The 23,322-nt window shown below is 45.9% G+C and overlaps 2 protein-coding genes across 3 annotated transcripts in view; both read right to left on the minus strand.

Annotated features, from left to right (window-relative positions):
• Nucleotides 1-5,457, minus strand: part of PLAGL1 (PLAG1 like zinc finger 1) — a 59,089-nt gene extending 53,632 nt beyond the window's left edge. Inside the window, exon 1 of one of the 2 annotated variants that reach the window (XM_049800513.1) lies at nt 5,385-5,457. The gene's annotated coding sequence lies outside the window, so the exon portion shown is untranslated. Of the gene's footprint in view, nt 1-5,351 lie in introns of both variants that reach the window. The other variant, XM_049800514.1, reaches the window with a different exon arrangement.
• A 4,302-nt stretch (nt 5,458-9,759) lies between these two features.
• Nucleotides 9,760-20,885, minus strand: RSPH3 (radial spoke head 3). The gene is made up of 8 exons (XM_049801100.1): nt 20,733-20,885; nt 20,357-20,444; nt 19,060-19,201; nt 17,573-17,718; nt 16,883-17,086; nt 15,114-15,276; nt 13,929-14,015; nt 9,760-11,663 (listed from the first exon to the last, which is right to left on the minus strand). The coding sequence occupies exons 1-8, from the start codon at nt 20,864-20,866 to the stop codon at nt 11,401-11,403; spliced, it is 1,227 nt and encodes a 408-aa protein (XP_049657057.1). The 5' UTR covers nt 20,867-20,885; the 3' UTR covers nt 9,760-11,400.
• Between the last annotated feature and the right edge of the window lie 2,437 nt (nt 20,886-23,322).

A 23,322-nucleotide genomic window follows, 5' to 3' on the forward strand; every position in this document is an offset into this window, starting at 1 on the left:
GGTGGCACCACCCTAAGCACTTCACCAGCTGCTATTCTGCATTTGCTGCAGATGCATTTCTTGCTACAGTTCATGAGACGATCATTTCAGAGGCAATGGCATCAGAACGTTGACAGGGGACAGTGCCTCCCAACAGGATGAACCCAGCAAACTTACTAATCTGTGGATGAATCTTGCCATTCTGGAGTGACTTGTGCCCCTGAACTGCCAGCACACAACTTGCCCCACCATGGTTAGCATCGCTGTGAAGACAAAGCATGGTGCCATCTGCACAGTGAATGTGGTGAGCGATTCCACGTGGCATGTCTGGGTCGTGCAGGTCATCTGCAACACTCCTCAGCACACAGGGCTGACATTTAGCACTGAAACAGCTCTATGTGTAGTGTGCAGGTCTGGGCAGCCCCCAGCTGAACTACCTTAACCATGTGCACAAGTTTCCCTGTCACAAGGCCAACCGCCCCATGTAAGGCAAAAAGAATACTATCACTCTAGACACCCAAGAGATGACTGCTCTCCTATTGTATCTCAACACACAAGAGACAAACCCACTGCTTCTCCCCAGGATACACAGAAAATAGGCAACAAAGAAGCATCCTCCTAGGACAGACCCATTCCCACCTTGCTCAGAGCAGGGAAGGAGGAGATGGAGGAGACAACAATTGGCACAGGGAATCTGTCCACATTACACAGAGAACTGCCTCCCAGCAGTTGGGCTGGGATGAACATCGGCACTTACTCTCTGACCCCTGTGGGTCAGGCAGAGCTGGGAGGTCTTCTTCCCCATTACTTAATCATTGGAGAGCCAGACTAGGTGCCACTCACAGCAGACTGTGGTAATACTCTCAAGATACCCCCTACATCTTCCTTTATACTCCAACAGCAGCACCTAAGTTAAGAATAACAAGATGAAATGCACACAGTTCTGCTGCACAGCTACTTTTTCAGGCTCTTCACTGATACAGACAAGAACTAGAGTTTTCATTTATATTCGTCTAATATCTTCAAGAATTTATTAGCAATGCAGAGAGAGACAAATCTTTCTATACTTGAAACTTGAGGCTCTCCACGGGAAAAAATGACAACAAACAAGGATGTTGAGTTACCAACCCAGCATGACTGAGCTTACTTTAAACCCTTTTACGACCTACCACAAGGAGAAGAAATGCACACTTTTCTGCATTTAATTCCCACTGCAGTTTTTCCAGGGGTTTAAGCAAGGGAATATACACTGTCAGCATGTTCAGGGATGTCCTTCGAAAAATTATGGAAGCTGAATGGGAGAAAACACTGGCAGATAATCAGTGTGAAGAAGTTATCTCTCCAACTCATTAGAACTATAAATCAATGCCTAATGATACAACCTCTATTGTATCATCATTGCAGCTTGGAATTATGAGTAGTTAATGCTATTACAAAAGCTTAAATTTTGCTATCTCAAGTTGTTTGTGAAACAACTTGTTCCAAAATAGTGCTCTAGGTGCAGGACAGAGAAAGATAAAAGCAGATCTACTCTGTCCTCCAAGACAGAATTAATTTACAAAGGCATCCTTGATCCTGATTTAGCACTGCAACTCACGCCATTTTACAGAATATCAATCAGTACTGGCAGAAAAAGCAAGAAAAAAAGAGGAAATAGGAGAAGGATACGGACAAAGACCACCAGAAAGAACTGTCACTTCTAGATCATCATGTCAGAGACATCTGGAACCCAAAACAGGCTTTCACAGCAAATTCCAAATAGCCCATATTCAGAAGAATGCATGGAAGAAAGATGTAAGTCAGCAAAAAAAACCCAAAGCTAGACGCCAAGTATTTATTCGATTATCCTCGGGATATGTGTGGAATTAAATTTTATGATCAACTTCCAAGATTTTCCTATACAGAATACAAGTAGACTGACCTTCTTTCTGTCCTAACTCTTGTTATTTCCTGCTAGTTATCATAAAATAGCAGTATCCTTGGCATCATTTAAAGAGATTTCCTACTTCTTTCCACACACGCAAGAAAAAAATCAAACAGATTCTTCTGGGTTTAGTGACAATTAAATTATGTGGCCAGTTGTACAGTGGCACGTGCTTAAGTAGAAGTGTGTGACTGCTGTTCCCTTGGCATTTGGAACAGTCTTGTTTGCTTCATGCTTATCTTTGAAAGCAGGAACATCTTAAAATAAAAACTCGGTGGAGCCAGTAGGAAACTAGTTGGCAATTTGTACTTTAAATATGCTCCGGTTCTGCAAACATATTGTGAGCCAGATTGCTCTTACCGAAGAGGACTATTTAGGTTCGTAAAGGTAGGTGTAATGTGGAGTGCTCAAACACATGAAAACTTAGAGCAAATGCACGAAACTTGTATCAAACACCAGGACAGACTGTCTTAAGTACAGTAAGTGTATTCACTTATGGGTGGGGGTTGAGTGTTTTGGGGTTTTAATCATCAGCCAAGAAGTTAGGAGTTTGAGGGAATGGGACAGCAGCTCAGGTCCCAGTCCCTGCAACACACTGTAGAATAAATGTGTCTCAACAATCATGGGGGGAATTATCTTACGCTGTTTCCTTTCCACCGAGTCCTGGCAGAAGGGCAGGCAGGGAAAGAAGAAATGCGTGTGCTCACAGAGCTTCACAACAAGGAGATTCTCGCTGCAGAGCACATTACAGAATTGGAAGGAAATAGAAGTTAGAGTCTTTAGTTAGAGAGCATGAATCTGTGACCTGCTGGCTTACATGTCTGCAAAATGAATGCAAAACAAGGGTCCATGTTAAAAGAAAGTCTACCTACAAGCAACACACTCAAAATGGTTTAACTCTTCATTTTTATCTTATAAACGGAACAATTTTTAATCCACTTGAAGATGCCAATCTAAGGCTTCAACCTGGTTAAACCTGGGGAACTAACTACATGATTTAATGGCCCCCTCTGCCTTTAAGAAATAATTATTTATTTTGTGGTGTTTATGTGCTTTCTTGTATCAAATTTTCCAAACCTCCCGCTACTGTTCTCACTCTGATGCGCAGGTCCAGAGAAACTGGTAGTGTCCTTCTGATCTTATTTCTAGCTTTTATTCCAGCTCATCCCATCTTCTACTTCTTACATAAATAATCCTATTATCAATTTGCAGCATCTGCACAATCAGAATGATCAGGTCCTGTTTAAATATCAGACATACACCTCGAGAGCATTCATCAATTCAAAATGCAGTGGCAATCAGCCCATTATGCAGTTATACTACTCCAGAATCTACACCGGCTCCCATTAGGTTTGCAAATGAGATTCTGACTGCTTTGACTTACAATGCAGGGCAAGCAAGTGCACACTAACCGTGGAAAATATACTGCACACACAGTGGCAACACGGCAGCAAATGCACACAATATCAAATAATAATCACACAATTTGTTACTGTTCCTGTCACTGTACCCATACTTCTGTTCAGCAGAACTACCCGTGTTCCAGCCAGAGCCACCTGCCCTGCACAGCCCCATTTCGCGTTATACAGCATGACCACTCCCCATGCACAGAGGTGGAGTGGTGCTCCACATGCTGCTTCTCCAAACCAACAACAGGGACAGGAAGGACCAGTGAAGGGAAATTCCTAATGACAGCACCTTTATTTCTCCCCAGCAAAGGGTCAGAGCACAACAGAGGTGCTGCACGTGTGGGGTCAGAGGAATACTGCAGACCTCACAAGAAGAGACGCTCTTGTCGTGCAGAAGTTGCTAAGTCAGGACAGGACTGCTTGACACTTTGTGCCGCTGCATGGGATTAGATATCTCTGACTTAAACAGCCAGATTTTCTGCTAAGCATTGGGACAACCAAGAATCAGTTTGCACATGTCGATGTTAATTTTACAACTGCAATACCAAGAGATGCAAGTGCTCAGATTGAGAACCTCTTCCTTCCTTGTTCCGTCAGAGCTGGATTCGCTCATCTTCTGGCAATAATGCCAAGCACACCCTCTCCTACCACCTCCTGGAAAGGGAATGCGTGTACCGTATGTATTTATTCATGACGATCCTCATCATCGAGGTGATACGAATAATCCTATATGTTGGATGAAGCACCCACACATAAGTACGTGTATAGATATATCCTCCACCCAAAAACATAGCTTGGATTCTGTCCTATAGAGTCCTTTATAAATTAAAAGTATCAGCTGAGGTGGGAAGACTGCATTTAAGGTCACATTTTAAAGACAGCTACTACTTTGTACTCTTCATCAACTACTTTAAATATCTTCTACAAAAGCAGTTAGCCTTATTGGCCCTCCTTTGTAAAGAGGAACATGCTCGCTATGCTCAAGTCACACAGGAAAAGCAACAGCCCTTGGAGAAGTGTCTGGCTGTCCCAAATTCCCCTTTCCAGAAAAACAAACTATCATTTGGCTATGGGACACAGACTTTTAATGGGGAAATAAAAAACAACTGAAAGTTGAATTTTAACAAAGTTATGCTCTTTAAGAAAAAATAAATCACATAATGTGGTAAATCTCTCTTCCCCACAGAAAAAAAAAGGCTCATGTCTCCCATAGGAGCCAATGGCTGCTCAAGACTTGACCGCAGCAAGCTGTCACCCTGCTGAAGAGGGATGAAGAACTGATGCGAACTGCGCTGCGGCCGGTTCTGTCGGCCAGGATTTTGAGGCAGGCATCGAGACCCGTTTGCAAGTGGCGGGCGCACGTTTGGGCCCGCAGATGTTTCCTCACGCAGGAGCAAACCTCCCTGACGACGGCCCGAGCGTCACACCTCAGGGGCGCGACTGCCAAACGGGTGCCAAGGTGCCACCCGCTGCCCCACGCTCTGCCGCGGTGAGAGCCCCGGGAGTGCAGCGGGGCTGAAGAGAGGCACAAAGGAAAGACGAGGAGACGTGTCCCGCCCGTTCCCCCGTGTGTCCCCCCCGCTTAATGCCCGGTCCTGAGGCCTCTCTGTTCCCGGAGGCAAGAGGGGCAGGAGTGGGCCTGGGGATGTTAGCGCGTCCTGGGGCTCTGGTGCGAGGCTCTGTGGACGGACGAGAGGGAGAGCCAGTGCAGCGGCTGGGGTTTGGGAAAAGTTGAGGGGCAGAAGGGAATAAATAAATAAATAAATACGAAAGTCTCCTCCTGAAGGCGGACACATGTGGCGCAATTCGCTTTCCTGCGGCGGCGGCCGCCCCGCCCGCCCGCCCGGCTGCCAGCCCCGGTGCTCGGCGCTGCCGCCCGCCCGGCCCGCGCCCCTCAGCGCCCCGCCGCCACCGCCGGCCCGCCCGGAGAGCCCCCCGCTCCCCCGAGCGGCCCGGCACGGCTGCGGAGCACCACCCCACCCCCGGCCCGGCCCGGCCCGGTCCGGTCCGGCCCGGCCCCGCACGCCGCCCCCGCTCACCTGCCGCCCCCGGCGCGGCGCGGCCCCGCTCACCTCATGGCCCAGCTCCGCGGGCGCCGCCCGCTCCCCCCAGCGCCGGGCCGGGGAGCGCAGCGGCGGCGGCGGCTCCTCCCGTCCCCGCGGCGGTGCCCGGCCCCGGGGAGACGCCTGGCGGCGGGGCGGCAGCGGGCGGGGCGGAGGAGGGCCGGGCCGAGGGGCGGACGGGCCGCGTCCCCTCCCCGCCGCTCCGGGGCAGCGGCCGCTCGGCGGCACAGCGCGGGGCGGCCGGCGGGGAGCGGTGCCCGGGGACCACCGCGGGCCGCTGGGAAGAGCAGGGCAGGGCCGCGCCGCGGGGAGCGCGGAGGCCGGCCGGGTGGGGTGCAGCTCCGCCGCCGGTGCCCGAGGGCGTGCTCTGCAACGGCGCTAGAGGGAAACTTGCTAAAAACGAAGTGCGAGTATCCCGGCCCGCGGCTTTCCGACCGCCACTGCTGTACTCGGCCATACCAAGTTGTCCCGCACAAACCCTCTCCCCTGCACTGGTGGTAGTTAATTACTTCCAAGGCAGGCACCTCACCGCATTAAGAATTTCCTGCACGCGTACCGATTTTACCGTGGGCTTTTGCTGCAGACTTGCGCCCTGGTAGGCTGAGGGGCACAGGAAGGGAGCGTGGGCGCACCGCCAGCACCTGAAGCAGCTTGTGGCTGTTTCTTCTTGTCCTGTCATGGGTCATCCTTGTGGAGGTGCTTCCACCTTCTCCATAACCACCATTTCAGTGCTGGAAAACTACAATCAGACCCAGCCGAGCCTTCTCTTCTCCAGGCTGAACACACCCAGTTCCTTCAGTCTTGCTTCCTGCAGCAAGTTCTCCACATTTAACCGACTCTGTGGCCTTCCACCGGACCCTCTCCAATCTTTCAGTGCCTCTTTTGAACTGGAGGAGACCATAGCTGGGCTCAGTCCTCCGGGTGCAGACCAACAAGTGCCAGACAGAGTGGAATAATGGCATCCCTTGATCTGTTGGGTTATGTATGCTCTTGCTGACACAACCTTGGACATGGTTTGCTTTCATGGCTGAGAGGGGCATTGCTGCCCTGCTGCTCACCTTGCAGGCCACCAGACCCCCAAAGCCATCTCAGTAGCGCTACACCCCAGCCAGTCAAACTCCAGCCTAATCTAGGGCCCCACTTTTAGAGAAGGTTGGACCAGATGACCAGGGATCCAGAGATCCCTTCCAACCTAGCTAGACCTTTCAGTGATCCTGTGGATTCAGTGTGTTGTGGTTTTGGGAACTGCAGATAACTTGAGTATGTCAACTCTGTTTGAAGGAAATTTATTTGATTGATTAATTACCACTAAATGGTAACGGTTGGCCTGCTGATATTTGCCCATTAAATAATCTTTTAGATGTACTCTGTTACCCATCATACACATGAGTACTTTCCAAAATGGTCATCTTAAAAAAAGCTATGTTTAAAGTAGATATAATTTCAATTGCTAAAGCATGTTTGAATGTCCCACTGGATGGGGGGGAGCGAGTGAGCGTCTGCGTGGTGCTTAGTTGCTGGCTGGGGTTAAACCACGACATTGAATCACAGTTCTTACTAAGTCAAATTCTACTGTTAGGTCATTTTTAACAGCGTATGGTAACTCAGCAGTGGCTGCAAGATCCAGCTAGGACCCTGATAGATAAAAGTAATCTTTCTGGGGCAGTTTCAAGCATTATTGCACCAGCTTCTCAGCCAGACATTTTGCTGGAAATCATGAACCCCATGGCAGTCAACAGCATGGGATATGCCACTACCATGGATGGCTGCTACAGTTTACTGTCAAATTTATTAATGTAAGCTGCCAGTGACAATATACATATGCTAATGTTGTTATATGTTAATAGCCAAGGCCTGAGCAACCTGAGAGCACCAAATGTTCATGGTGGGGCTGAGGAGGAGGAATGAGGCGACATAAGGCAGTTTATAACTACAGTGATACTACAATAAAGCAGCATCACAGCAGGACCACTGAAATGTGCTGTAGGCCATGTCTAGCTTCTGGTTTGTACCAGTCAAGAAGCCCTGGCAGTGAGAAACCACGCTGGAATAGTTTCACTGTTTCACTATGATAGATGCTGTCATACTTGTCTAAAGGCATCTCCTGCAGGAGGGTAGGACAGGAGTCTTCATGGCTTTGCGAACACCACAGGGCTGTTGCTATAGATTGCTGTATTCTGTTGCTATTAAAGCAATACAGCTTCTGTGGGCTTCCAAGCCTGTAGCCATTAAAGATGGATAAAGCGAGGTTCATGTTTAACACGTGCATATAAGCAAGCGAGCAAACACTTTCAAAGGTGTATTCTTTTTAATCATTCTCTCCGCAGCTCTTTGAAACCCCTAATTTCTGCCAGCAGCAAACCAGCCATGAATTTTACTCTCACCAATATGTTCACAGTCTGTCAGTGTACAACACAGAAATGCAGAGAGTCCAGTTTGGTCCACCAATATCAAGAGCATTCCCAAACTGATTCAGGGCCAGGCAGTAAGTCTCAATGTCTTTCCCACTTCTCAAGCGGGTGTTGAAGTAAACATGGAGCTAAACTGCTGAGTTGTTTGTTGGAGTAATGCTCTGGCTCTTTGTAGAGAAATCAATAGATGGAAACCACATGGATACAGTCATATTAAAACCAGCTGCTTTTGATGAAACACACAAAGATAGGAAGCCTCTCTGTGCACACGCGCTACTGTTTGAGGTCTTTACTGACAGGTAGCCAGCCTGGGCATGACTAGCAGAAGTACCAGCTCAACTCCTGCATGCTACAAGTGGTCATTTGGACACAGTTCATTGCCAAAATGAACTTTGTGTCAGGTTTCTAATGGTTCTGGGAGAAAGCACTCAGAAGCCTGCATCCTGGGTCCAGCACACAGTTGCGTTGTTTATCACCTGAAAAGATCATTGAATATAGGCAGAGAAATGTATTTTTCATCCAAGCTCATTCAAAAGACAGGCTGAGACAGCTCTGATGAACTTTTTAAAAGGGTTCAGCCCAGGGCTGAGACATGGCGTGGAAAACTCAGCAGCTGCAGTTAGTCCTGAAACCCACAATGCTCAGAGAAGTTGTGGATGCCCTATTGCTGGAAGTGTTCAAGGCCAGGTTGGATGAGGCTTTGAGCAACCTGATCTAGTGAAAGATGCCCCTGCCCATGGCAGGGGGGTTGGAACTAGATGATCTTTAAAGGTCCCTTCCGACCCGAACCATTCTCTGGTTCTATGATCTTAGCATGGAGGGTGTAGGGTGACGCTCACTGTTGGCTCCTCACGTTAGAAAGATGAGCAGATTTTGCAAAAGGTCGACGCCTTCGGGGTTTAGCAGAGGAGGGAAGTCCAGACGGGTGTCACTAGTGCAGGGCGTGCGGTGTGCAACAGCTGACACCCGTGTCTTTCTGTGCGGTCCGGCAGCCAGGTTGCTGTGGGCTCTCCTGCCCTCTAGTGCCTGCAGCGCCGTCTGCCTCCGTCGCCTCTCCGCTCCCCCTTGCACCCACACGCACACCCAGGAGCTGCAGACCCCTGCGCCTCCTCCCCCGGGCCACCCTGCGGCCTTACCTGCCTGCCGGGCACAGCTGCTGCTGGGGACACAGAGAATGGGGATTTAGAGGGGAAGGGCGTCAGGAGGGGTCCCCGTGGGGAGGTGGTGTGAGGGACGTGGTGATCACCCCCGGGCTCAGCTGGGGCAGCTCCCCCAGACACCTGCATGCCAGCCCCCGTGCAACCCTGCCAGCGGCAAGGCCTGTGCCACACAGCCTGCCTGTCTGCGGCATCACCCCAAACAGGTGACAGCTATGCCATTACCCCAAATCCCTCTTCCCCTCCTTACTGTTGCTTATGGTTTTCCACTTCTCCAGTGACCGACAGGATGCGAGAGGTCCCCTCCCCTACCAACCTGTCCCTGTTTGGGGCTGAATTCAAGTACAGGGCTATTAATGGAAAACTGCCGGTACAGTACAAATCTTCACAGCTCTATGGCCCCATAAAAACATAACCTGTTACAGCAAATTCTACCACAACACACAATGCTTGAGTTGTATCTATACATTCTAATGAAGTAAAAATGCAGGGCATACAATTCATTCTTTTTTATAATAATTTAAGAATACATAATAATGCCACAACCTATTTAAATATAATAATTCAACACTTCAAGTAAATTTTCTAGCAATCAAACACAAAGTGGGACTGACAAAATTGAAAATATTCCAGGTGATCACCTTCCTCTTGTAACATTCCAAAACCAAATATTCAAGTCAGCATTTGTTTGACTCTTTTCAGGAACGATCCATGACAGTCCTCTAGGTTATGCTAAGTCTCCTGTAAATACATGACAAAGCAATCATTCAGTAATAAGGAATCCTTAAAACTGACATACAGTGTTCAAAAAATGAGCTGAAACATTTACATTAATCATGTCACAAAGCCTTTTATTTCTCTAGATAAAAGTAGCCTGAAGTCATTTACCTGATCTACCTGAAGTCATGACAGGAGTTTCCATCATCATGGGAAAAAAAACAACTGAAAATCTTGGTCCTACTGAAATTGAGGTAAACCTCCCACCGACTTCAATGCCTAAACCAGAGTTTCATTTCAAGCCTTCAACTGAGCATTGACTACCTTAATTTCATACGTGTAACACATTTTGCTGGATGCTTTGACGAATCAATCATAAATGAAAAACCAATCACACTTTGTTGAAATACTGTCAACTTCACAAACAGAAGAGGAGTTTACAGGGGAATATTCCAGATTTGAAAAGCATTCATGGGTGTGTCTGTCTACAATCTGTACTATGTGACTCCAGATGCCCAGTTTTAACATACTCCTATTACATCAAACCACTGAGTGGATTTGTTGGTGGTTACATCTCATTGCTTCTGATTTTCAACTACCTGCAGAGAGACGTAAATACCTGGCACCTTCCAAGGGAGCTTTTCCGTGTAAGCAATAGCTGCCCTGGTTATCGCTGAAAGTCCTAGCCCAGGATGGAGGGAAGGCAGGGTCTGCCTTTGAAGTCACACGTACAAGTGGTCCAGTGAAAAGTCTGGATGTCCCTTTTGAGGATATGAGATGTGGAGTAGGTCCTTGTCTCTTCAGGTGTCATACCTGACATCCCACTGAGACTGGGATCTGGCCTGCTGGGTTAGCACACATCTCCTCTGACCTGCAAAGAGGAGGTAGCACAAAGCAGTCTGGATGAGGCAGGACTTTCTCCACAGGTGCACCTAGCAAGGAAAAGGTGTTGCTGCAATGGAGCGCAGATGTACTTTTATGAGGGGGAATGCCCCACTTGAGGAGTTGGCCTGTGAACAGACAGATACAGGTTGCAGTGCAGGCACGTTTTGTCAGTCATGTCTGGTACTGTTTCCAGTCAACCAGCAGGAAAGGACGATTACAAAGAAAACTGAGGCTGGACTTAGCATGTGACTCCAGCCCCTCACCAGTGCTCGGGGTGTAAGGAAGGTGAGGAGGATTTTGCACTGGCAGAAACTCCCAAAGGCAGATAATTCTTTGAACCTGAAGAACTTCAGGAACAGCCTTCGCTTTATTACCTGCTGAGATGCCCATGCAAGTGTGTCAGGAAAGGAGAGACTAACATGAGTGAAAAGAAATCTATCTGTCCTGTAGTAGCCACCTTTCAAAACAGGGAAAGTAAGGAAATTCTGTTCTGAGAACATTATCAAAGCACTTGCAAAAGTTATTAGGATGCTCTCAATGTTCTTCTCATGACTTTCTAGCAGGGGGTGTGGCACAGCATCACTTTTCAACTGTAAACGTCCCAGGTTTTTGATGGATTGGCTTGTGTAGAAGGGGATAGAATTTCACTGCCATTCACATTGCACTAGTAATCTCTCTCTTGATTCTTACGGCCCAAAATCAGCAATGCCAGCATATGGAAAACACGGTTTAAGGCTCTACTGTTACTTAGGTTCATCCTTCAGCATGGCTAGGGCACAATACTTGTAAATAGATAGGAATTCATTTCTTCTTTCTAAACCATTCATCTCCATTTACTTGACAACTTGCCTCTTGTTACTCAGTTTCCAAATCCTCTGTTCCTGCTTGATCTGATTCTTCTAACTGGAAAGAGATGTGACGTGAAGGCTGTTCCTCAGGAACAGGTTGGTCAGTCTCTTCTTTCTCTGCAACCGGTTGGTCAGCAGCATCTGTCTCACCCGCCACCTGGTGTGCTGCATTTGTTGGCCTGGACTCTTCAGCAGGTGCCTCTGTCTGATAAGACAGAGGTTTATGGCTAAATGCATCTAAGCGTTTTTCAACGACTGTACGAATCAAGGCTGAAACAGAGAAAGCCACTCTTAACAAACCTGGAGGAAAAAAACATACTTTGAGATTATTTTATATATTACTGACCTATAACTTCTTAAACAGGGGGGAAAAAACTGAAACAACACTAAAAATGACAGAATACTTGAATGAGAAAAACCATCCCTGCTGCTGTAGCCTAGTTCCAGCCAAATGAGCAGTTTCCACTGAAAGCGGTGATATGAAAGGATTCCCCTGGATTGTTTTGTTAATTTCCTCACAGTTCCTCAATTCTGGAGCAGGTCACCCCGCCAGGAACGAGGACTAGCCAGGTTGCACACAGTGTGATGTTTTTGGCAGTGGGAAATAGTGAAACTATGGGAGTCATCAAAAGATATTCTCTTTCTGAAACACAGCTGTAAAGCACCTATTCTTTATTAACTTTGCTGCTTAGCCTTTGTAAATTTTTCTAAACATTATACCCCTTCCAATGGACACAACAAAAAAAAAAATCAACACTCACTTTGATATACATCATTTAAATATAAAAAATAGAGGCGACCAATGAAAGAAGAGAGGTTTAACACAGAAAATAGGACAATGCACAGGTACTAAAGAGAGCTTCATTGTAATTAATGGGTTGACTTTAGCAAGTAAAAGAAGGAATGGTAATCTTTGAGAGGACAAACATAACTGCCCTACACTGAGGGTGCTTCCTTTGTAGTTCACAGCTCTTTTATTGGACAGTGACAAAATAAATCCTTTAAGTCGCGTCTTCATTCAAATAGATTAAAAATGGATCCTTAAAGACTTTTCCTATGCTTCTGCATAAGGGGGGAAGAAGCCACGAACTATTTCAGCTGAGGCTGTACCTGCCTCTACAAAACTTGGAGAATGCAATTTGCAGTTCCTTTTGCAGAGATGATGTTTACTCAACAGTGGGTGATTGGGTATAAGCCAGGAAATACAGAGGGTAAATAGCAAAACAGGGGCTGCTGATATTACTTATTGGCCTGCTACAGGTATTCTGTGTATCTTAGAACTGGTGCAAGATCATGACACCTGGTTTAAAAATTAAACAGAAAGATTTAACAGGAATATGATAGATGTTCTCATCAATAGTGGATCCTGCAGTAACATTCTCCTTGGCATGTTTATTCAGTAGTCACATACAATACTTCTTTCTTAAAAGAAGGGAAAATTCCCTCCTTCCTGAAAAGCTACATGAAGAAGTGATCCTTAAGTGTACATACCAGCACATATATCTTAGGATAAAAAACCTAACAGACCAGATGTAATTATCCAAATTATACCCTAACAAATAAAATTCAGGGTCCTCATTAAACTGAAAATAAACCCAAAGGAAACAAACACAATTGTAATTCAAACCCAAAATCATAGCAGGAGGAAAACTATAGGAATGAAGGTATAACGCAAGCGTGAAAAGTGGTTTCATCTAGGACCACCATGGTGGACACGCATTCATCATAATTTTGTGTTTCTACACAAGCCAGAGTTTAGATTGTTCAGGTGTTTCAACTGCAGCCTCTGAAGACTGACTTAAGAAAAGAACCTGAACACTTAGCTTGAACTAGCCCCAAAGACATCTGATATCTTAATCTATTTTGAAAGCAAGGACATGATTATTGACTGCCAAGGAGGTAAGCCCTTGTTTTGATGAAGAGTGTTGGTCACCTGACTCCTCAGTCAACCATGGCCTATGATTACCCTTCTCTTCTCCTTTCATGTAGGATGAACATATTACTCCATAGCTCAGGGAGCTTACACAAACGAGTTAAGAGACTTTCATGATATACACGTGGCTGTAGACAGGATGGGCTTTTCCATTCCCACCGGCACAATCAGGCACACCACAGAGAACAGCACAGCCATGGTGGCTGTGTAATACATGAAAAATAAAAGTTTTATAGCAGAGAAAAGAATTGGTGTTCTTTAACCATTCTACTCCTGCCAAATGTACTGCATGTCCCAGCATCAACACATCTCAAACAGTATAAAGCCAGCAGAAAAAGGGTAGTGCAGCATGGCTGACACTCCTATTATTTCAGCTGAGAATCAATTACCTAGATGTGTGCAGTACTTTTCCAGCATCAAAAATGTTTTAATATCATACAGAAAAAGCCATGGGTACATGGGAGCACAGGAGTTCTTGCTGAAATGACACCTCCTACCTTAACCCACAGTGACCCTGTAAACCTGATATTTGATCTGACTGGGGAAAAAACAATCAAGAACATAAAGCAGCCCTGATTACATTCCAGGATTTGGTAACTTACAGTCAAGCATTGTCCTCCCCAGAACCTTCCTCTCTAGTGTTTCTTCCACTTCTGTCATCAGCCACGGAAGGAATTCTGTCTCAATATCTGTAAGAATTTAGCAGGAAGAAAGAAAGAAAAAATGTCTTTTTATTAAGGGTGAGCAACAGGATCTTCGGGCTGTTTTTCATTTGCTACGGCCATCAAGGGATGAAAATCCTTGCCAAAAGACACTCGCTTTGCAAGAGCCAGATGAAATCTCTCAGGTGTTGTCGGGTTTCTTATCTCCTGCCTCTCTTACTCATTGTTATGGTTCCTCATTGTTATGGACCCAGACCACAGTCCTCTCAACTGCAGTGATTTTCAAAAGGGTCTGCCACTCTTGAAGGGCTAGCACGGATGAGATACACAGTAATGTTCTAGTGAGATGAAAATAACTATCCAGAACAAGTCAGGAGAATAACATTTCCTGCGTTGCTTTCCAAAGACATCTGGCTTCTGGTCTGCTGAAAGCATTTGTTCCCTCTGACTAAAGAGCTCTTGCCTACCCATGTATTTCTCAAATCATGCTCTTTGTATGCCGTGGTCCCAAAGCCTGCCTGCCCTGTTTGCAAAACACTCAGTTTCTGCTTTTGCCCCCATGACTCATTCAGGAGTGAATGTAACCATTCCCAAGCTGTGATCTGTGCACCTGTGCGGAGCCTGGGAAAGTGCGGTGCAGCAAGGCAACCTGTAAGAAACACTGCTGATTCTAAAAGCTTGGAAGTCACCGATGTACAACTCCAAAATGATTTTCAGGACCTAATTCTAACTGACTAATTTCTCCCTTGCTCTGATAATCATTAAAAAAGATTCAGAACAACATACAGTTTTCTTTGCCTGTCCTATCAAAATACATTTTCTTCAATTTGGATCTTTCTCTTTCTGCTCTACCAGTTCTAACCACCCATTTATTTCTCTCCAATTCAAAAGCAGCTCTTCTTATTGTCACACTGTCAGGTCTTGCTTATTCTTGACTACTTGTTCATATGACCAGTAACGTTTGTGTTAAAAATATGAGTTTGGAAACTGTCTGTTCAGCCACAAATGTAAATGAATAAAGTCTTATGACATTATCTTAAATGATAGGACAATAAGCTATGTTTTATGGTTGTTTTGACCTTTATACTACTCAGTTCACATATTAAAAAAAAAAATATTACAAACCTCTTTCTATAGGGTCATAAAAAAATCCACTCTCACGAAGATTGTTGAAGACTGAGGGAATGAGATCAGCCAAGTAATGCTGAGCGAATGCCCGAGCTGCGATCTTCTCTGTGGTCTCTTTCTGTTTCTGCAGCATTTGCATGTGCTGGAGTTTGCGACGTTCCTGTCAAGGCAATATTGCATGTAAAACTTTCAGGCCTTTAAGCTGTTGCTCCTTTGATCTAGACTTTGAAGAATGATCACAGTGTGAGAGTCATAAACAGCAAAGATAATCAAAAGTACAGATACTTACAGTCTCTTCCTGCTATTTGCATCTTCTTTCACAAAAACTACTCATATGAAGGAGTGCTGGAAAGCAAGCTTGTACTCAGTCTGTGGAGTACTAAAATCCAGAAGGACTAGAGGGAAACATGTTCCTTTGGTATACCTTTTCTGATTTTAGCAAGTCTGTAAAATAAGGCCCTCACAGCTGGCCAAAAGAAACCCTTCTCTGATACCTTAGTCTGTGTTGATCTCATGACTCTTTGCTTTATTATTGCAGATCAAGCTGATCATTGGCCTTGGAATGAGATGAAGTTGGGTCAGGATTTCCCGACCTGCTCATCTTTCCAGTATTATATCCTATTTGATGTAAGAAAAGATTAAAACTCAAATTGGTCCAGGAAAACATTAAAAAAAACCCTGATTATACAAGGCTGATGAATAGTGAGTAATAAAGATTTGCCTTTTCTATTTATTCCCATTTACTAGATAGTACTAATATAGCTTAATACTTGGAGATCTTGAGAGGTATGTATGCGCATACAGTAGTGCACACATTGGGTGTGAAAAACTAGGAGGTGTCTCTCCTACTTTCAAGCACTCTTGACTATTCATTTAGCAGTTATAATGAAAAAGCTTGAGTAACAGCTGCACCAGGTACAGATGAAAATGCTGTTGGGTTTGGCCTCTTGATCAGGTGTCTGAGTACACCAGGTCACTGGAACATGACTGCTCCAGATAAACACAACAGCGTGGTGCTGGTGCATGAGAACAAGTGGCAGAGAGCAGCTTGTCCAGGTTTTGACTGGAATAAAGTTAATTTTCTTCCTAGTAGCTGGTACAGTGCTGTGTTTTTTATTTTGGATGAGAATAATGTTGATAACACACTGATGTTTTAGTTGTTGCTAAGCAATGTTTATACTAAGTCAAGGACTTTTCAGCTTCTCATGCTGCCCTGCCAGCAGAGGCTGGGAGTGCACAAGAAGCTGGGAAGGGACACAGCAAGGACAACTGACCCAAACGAGCCAAAAGGGTATTCCATACCATAGAACATCATGCCCAGTATATAAACTGGGGGGAGTTGGCCAGGGGACACCATGGCTTGGGGATTGGCTGGGCATCAGTCAGTGGGTGGTGAGCAATTATATTGTGCATCATTCATTTTGTGTATTCTATTATTATTATTGTTTTCCCTTCCTTTTCTGTCCTATTAAACTGTCTTTATCTCAACCCATGAGTTTTACAGGGTTTTTTTCCCCAATTCCCTCCCCCATCCCACCATGGGGGAGGGGGAGAGTGAGCAACAGTTGTGTGGTGCTTTATTGCTGGCTGGGGTTAAACCACGACACAGCTGCATGGCACCAAAACACTTTGAGGAATATCAAACTTGACAGTACCATTTTGGGCACATCCAGCTTATTTCACAGCATGTCCTTCAGTACTAGAAACAGTTTTCCCTCTTCTGAGGAGCGTTCAGACAGGCCTGTTTTGCTCTTGGGAAGTCCTACCTTCTCCTCTCTGTATCGCCTGTCCTGTTCTTCCAGGCGCTGTACTTCAGCAAGCTCTGCGTTACGCAGCTCTGCATAGGCACGCTGATGTGCCCACAGTTGGGCCAGCTCTTCTTCCTCCATGACTTCCAGCAAAGCTTGCTCAAGTGTTTTCCCAATCAACACTTCCAGGATCGGCTTGACTTCAACGTCAAAGTCAAACAACTGAGGATGGGAGTCAGGGAAACAGAGATAAATGTCCCGTGATCACTGTCACTCTTAACACCTTGGCAAGGAGAAGAGGAGACTGAACAAAGCCCTTGTGCTGAAGGCAGGGCTGAGAAGTGTGGGGGGAGCAGTGTGACAGTGAAGGCAGAAGCATGAATGCAGCTAAGGGCTAAGTGATGAGTCGGCTGGAGTGAGACACCACACACCCTACCACAGGCACTGGGGGGGCTGCCAGGGAGAACCAGAGCACTCACCTGGACCCTGTCTCTGCTCACCCCTGTGTTCCCAACCCTTTTTCAGGCTGGATACTATTTCTACAGGGGAAAGCGTTTCTCAACATTGTAGTTCTTAGCTGAAAGCAGCAGAACCAGTGCACATGGAGAAGCACCTTCCTTAATTTTGCACTTACCTTCACAGAATCATAAATGTGCTTTGTATGGAAGACATGTTTTGACAGCATTTGTGGACCTGACCACTTCATACCTCTCCTTCTTCTATTTGCGTGGCCACATCTCTTCCCGTTTTGGCTGGTATGAAGAATGGAGTGGGCGGTCTGTCCAAAAATGCGTCTGTTTGACACTCTGTATCAACCTCTATTATCCGGTCACTAATCTCTTCCAGATACAGTTCTAGAAACAAAAGCACAATGAATGCTGAAAGTTAGATTTTTTTTATTTTAACTCTCAACTATTTTTTATGACTCTACAGTGTGAATCATATTCAAAGAGTGCAACAAAATGTCTTCTATAAAGTTTTTTTTAAAAAAAAAGACACCTCAACTTAAGACATAGCTCAGTTTGCTGCATAGGCCACCTGATGTCACATTCTCTGTAATGTCAGGTACACTTCTTGGAAGCAATTCCTAAAAGGGCATTTCACTCAGTAGGTTTCAAAAGTCAGAGTCTAGACTATTTCAGCCCACCTTGCAGAATAAACAATTCTTGGTAGAGGCAATGGGATAGGACAATTTCAAAAAGGGATAATGATTGCCTATCTACTAATAAGTAATACAGAAAACAAAGTTTTCTCCACTGTGTGCGGCAAAGCAGAACACTGGATCTGTTGGATTTAAAGAACTATACTGGCCCACCAGATGTGGCCTTGAGGTGACCACACATCTATAACAGCATGTGCTCAATTTGAATTATAACTGCCTGTCTTCTACTGCAGAGATAAATAGCCTGGCTCAGAAAATAAGGTCTGTGAAGTACTTAAAATTATCTGCAGTAGTCAATGGGAAGGATACAAGACCAAGACTTCCACACTAGGTAGCCTCTTTCTGCATCCAACAGTATTTGAATGGTGAAAAGCTGCTGTGTGCATTGGAGGTGGTGTAGGAGGTTCAGTGGGGTTGGGGCAGAGAGAACATTCAGAAACCAAAGACCACATCTGATTAGCATGTAACACAGCTGTTTTCCCAGTTTGTAAGTCAGTCCAATATGAAATGACTTTCAGAGTGCACAGCAATACATTACACTCACCTCAGGATTACTCCACTGCCAAATTTTGGGTTTCCTATAAATAAAATTGTTTTCCCACAAATAGGGCAGTTTCCTATTCTAAATTAGCATGTGTTCCCCAGTTTTTAAGAGTAGTCTTATTCTTACATGTGACTGCACTCTTAAGCAAAATTTTTAGAAACCCTCAATTTTAAGCATATACCGAACTTCTCTGATGATGCTGGAAAAGGAAAGAATAAATGAAGAAGTCTTGACTAGCGTTCAAGAATGTACACTGAAAACTGAAAACCAGAGCGTCTGGGAAAATGTCACTAATTAGCCAAGTTTGTTAAATACAATGACAAATAAGGGGTTATAATGGAAAGGATTAGAGAACTTCTGATTCTAGAATTCTATGATTCTAACCTTAAAACTATGTGATTCTACCAATTACATCATCAGTTTAGTAAGTGAATATAGATCAGCAAGTTTTTGTTTTCAGATGAATTAAAAAAAATTTCAGCCTTTTACCTGTCTGCACATGAACGTGCTCTCTGCCTTCCACAGGCTCAGGCGTTCTTGGTTGCATTTGCTCTTTTGCACGCTTTCTAGCCAGTGCTCTCTTCCGTGCTTCCCTCTGCCTTTGAATCTCAAGGGGACTGGGCTGGGTACTCTGAGCAGGGGTGAAGAGGAAAAAAACCCCACAAAACAGAATACACTTTGTACTTGAAAATGATACTGATTTCTCTCTACAGGAAAATTAAGGTTGTTATTTGATTTTAATGCTACAAATCTAGCATTGTGGATTTACTTTTCTGGGTCCTGACCCTAAATTTTCAGTTACCTTAAAGGCTGTAGGGCATGAAACTAATAAGCTATGCTAGCTGCCTACAGGCACATACTAATAGCATCTCACGTTAAGAGCAATTAGTTGTTATTTGGAAGTGGATATTGTATACAGAACTTTGCTTTGTGAGATAAATTATATTAAAATGGCATGTTCTTGCTGACATGTGAGAGTTTCTAGGTAAAACTTTAAGAAGGTCAAACGGACTTAAGTGAGTTATCATATTAGCAACAGAATTGTTTGCTAGATAAAAATTATAGGTTCTTTATTGCTGATGAAGCAAAAGAATCCCATACTAACTTTTAAATTTAATACTCTGTTTATGGATTGAAATGAACATCAGTTGCAAACTTCTTAAACAGAACATATGTGAAATTCACTCTAAGAAACAGCTACTGAACACCACAAAGTTATTTCCACAAAGCAGCTTTTAAAAATACAGACTGCTTTAAATTCTTATAGGATCAAATTATCTATGTAGAAATACTCTCTGAAAATAAAGTATCACTAAAACATTTACTGTATCAGGATTAATAAAATACTTTTGCCTCCGCACAAGCAGCTTTTGTGTACAGCTGGACTATTTAGCCCTGCTTCTATAGTAGGATAAGCCAAAGTCTACCCCAAGACTTAATTTCCCAAGAGCTGCTATTCTCACTGATGACACCTTGCGTATGATAACAGATTATGCAGTGATGACTCGTGCTCAGGATCATTACACTGAAGAAATTGGGGGGGGGGGGGGGAATAATCAAGTACTTAATGGGGGGAAAAAATTGGAGCTACAGAAGTTCATGTGAAACTAAGTGCTTTAGAGAAAAGCTGAAAAGAGTCACGTGCTCGTTTAACTGGAGAGCCCGTGACTGTGTGAAATATTTTAAGTAAAATTACAACTTCAGCAGTTTATTAACGAGGAGCCGCTTTCCTGCCCCACCTATTACTTTTCAACAAAGCTGTAGCATGATCCACATAAAAACATACCACAGGTATGACTTGAAGGGCGTAAGTGTTGCCACGCACCACTCTCCTGTCATACATGAGGTTGGCGTAACGAACGGGCTCCTTTTCTCTGCCACATCAAGCACAGAGAGTTGCGGTTACAGAGCTGCAACCTGTACGCCAACACCCCAAACAAACCAGAAGAACTTCGAAAGGCCAAGAGCGTGCAAGTTGCCCCCAAACTACGAGAAGAAGGACCTGCCGGCAGGGCGGCGGGGACCCCCCCTCCCCCGGGAAGGGCAGCGAGGGACCTGGGGTGAGGGGGAAGGCGCTGAGGGCAGGAGTGGGCAGCGGAGCCCGTTCGGGACGCTCTGGCCGCGGGGCTGGCTGGCGCGGCCCGCCGGACACCGGCACTCACAGCTCGGCGGCGGCCGGCGCCGCTCGGTACTTCGGGCGGGCGGGCAAGGCGCGGGGCCGGCTGCAGTAGGTGTAGGGGACGGCGGGGGCCGCCGCCACCCCCTCCTCCTCCTCCGGCTGGCGGGCGGGCAGCATGGTGGGGTCCGGCCGGGGCGCGGCGGGCCTGGCCCACAGCGGCCGGGCGGCTCGGTGAGGGAGCTGTAACGGCCGCCCGCACCGCCGCAACCGTCTCCAGGGCAACGCGCGGGAGGGGCGGGGCGGGGCGGGCGCGCCGCGCATGCGCGGGGCGGGCGGGCGGCGGGCGCCCTGGGAGCGTTGTGGCGGTGTTGGGGCCGTTAGTGCCGCTCCCTCTCACGCAGGTGTTCCTGCCAGGAAAGAGCTAAAGCCTGAGGGAGATTTGAGGACGTACCTGCTCTCCAGGAGCTGGGGTGCTTATCGGAAAACAGTCGCTTTAACTGCTAAGGGGTTTGCGCTTGGTAGTGCTGCGGGGCCCCTCCCGGGCCGAGGTAATGAGGGAGCTTAACCGCGAGGTGTCACCGTCCTTCTTCCACCTCTGTGCGAGGACGGGAAGGTTTCCAGTGAGACTGACGGGGACTTAACCCGATCTGCAGGGCCATTGGGGATGCAGAAATGGGCTGGGGGATGGCGAAAACCTGTCGGATGACGTGCTGGTGGCTTAAGGACCGGTGGCCTGAAAGGCAGCCCAAAAAGCGGCACTGCTAATTTGGGTTTTTTTCCACACAAGTAGCGGATTGGGATACTGTAAAGGCGTCGTATGATGGGAGATAGCCACCCCATCCGTACTGAGCTGCACTCCCTGTCATGACAAATCATGAGGATGTATTTTCAGATTCTGTGAACAGTTTCCATTAAGAGAAACATACAAGAAACTAAGGGTTATTGATACAGTGATAGCTCTTTTTTTAACCTATGTGGGTAGAATCATAGAATCATTTAGATTGGAAAAGACTTTTTAGATCACTGAGGCCAACCGTCAACCGTGCCCACTAAACCATGTCCTGAAGTGCCTTGTCTACACGTTTTTGGAACACCTCCAGGGACGGTGACACCACCACTTCCCTGGGCAGCCTGCTCCAATGCCTGGCAACCCTCTCAGTAAAGAATTTTTTCCTAATACCCAATCTAAACCTCCCGTGGCGCAACTTGAGGCCATTTCCTCTTGTCCTAATGATATGCCTTGATTACTTTGGCAAGACTGAATATATAAAATAATCCATGCCCTTTGTTTCTGAAATCTTTGGTTAAAATGTAATTCACAGGTGAAATGCTATTTATTTCAGCTCAGTTATGTTACTATGGCAGATGTCTGTGCTCCATGACAGCCCTGTGTAGACAAGTCACAGACAAGAGAATGGCGAGTAGCAGGGAGTGCTTCATAGGAGGCCTGCAAGGCATGGGAGAAACTGTATAGCAAGAGAAACTTTTAGAAAAAGAAGGGAAAAAACCCCACCCCAAACAAAAAAACCACCCCTACCAAAAAGCAAGGCCAAGTGTGGGAGGCAAGATAAAAGAGAAAGGAATGGTTTTGTAAGTAATGGGTAGCTTATAGGAATGGGAGTTGTGTTGACTACACAGTTGCCAGCTGGGTGATGGGACAAGAGGATATAGGACTGCAGGAGCACAGTGCAAGTGTCGTTGGGGTGAAAGGGGAGAGCAGTCCTTCAGAGAGCAGTCTGGGCAAGCAAAGTTAATGAATGAGCAGCTCAGTCCAGCCAAGCCAGGGCACTGTGGCCCTTAAATTTGACCAGAACCAATACAACCCTTTGATTTTGGGGACCTGACTTGTTTTTTCTGAAAATTTGAGTTTGGCTATACAGCTATTTCTGCTTTTGGACTGGGGACCTGAAATCTGGGTAGACATTTCCAGGCTGTTAGGAACATGGTGTTTTCTGTTCACGTGAAAAACAGCTGCAGCATAGCCTTCAAAAACATCAGTCTATACATGCCCAGTAAGGAATTGAGTATGCTTGCTGAACAACCCTAGAAATCTGGCTGGAGTGAACTGGGTAGGGAGATGATGAGAAGAGGGCCTGTAACCACCGGAGCAAGGATTCTTGAGGAGCTGCCTGTTACACAACCGTTGCCCACAAAGCTTGTGAAGATGAAGGTGTTGCATCACAGGTTAATTCTGTTAAGCTGGCCCCAACCTGGTGTCTCACCTGTTGGGTGAATTTCTCATTCACCTAATATACGCACTGACTGAATGGCAGTGACTCTCCTACTTGCCTCTGTGAAACACTCTAAGTTACCAGTTTAGTGCAAAAGCATTGCAAGTACTGTGTGGGAGAGGTGAAGGTCTCTGACTTTGCGGGTTAGCAGAGCTTTGTAAGTGACAATGCCATGCCCAGGAAAAAACTCAGCTCTTCTCCCTTGCCCCCTTTTAATGTTATTTTTGCTAAAAATACCCCTGAGTTCTGGAACAGTTCATGTCATCACGAGACCGACTGCAGCAGCAGCCAAAACCACATTGATTGTAATCAGATGGCTAGGCTGCCGTTAGTATCCATAGCTGCACTCCAGCTCTTACAGTCATAGTGGCTGTTTCACATATTCTTTGGAGGATTGTCTGG

Source organism: Accipiter gentilis, chromosome 5 (genome assembly GCF_929443795.1).
Source record: "Accipiter gentilis chromosome 5, bAccGen1.1, whole genome shotgun sequence".
Classification (NCBI taxonomy): domain Eukaryota; kingdom Metazoa; phylum Chordata; class Aves; order Accipitriformes; family Accipitridae; genus Astur; species Astur gentilis.

Coding starts and splice junctions, on each gene's coding strand:
- RSPH3 (XM_049801100.1), bottom strand. CDS start 20,866: ATGCTGCCCGCCCGCCAGCCGGAGGAGGAGGAGGGGGTGGCGGCGGCC. Junction 17,719..19,059: donor GCACGTTCATGTGCAGACAG/GTAAAAGGCTGA, acceptor TTTTGTTTCTAG/AACTGTATCTGGAAGAGATT. Junction 14,016..15,113: donor TTATGACCCTATAGAAAGAG/GTTTGTAATATT, acceptor AAATTCTTACAG/ATATTGAGACAGAATTCCTT.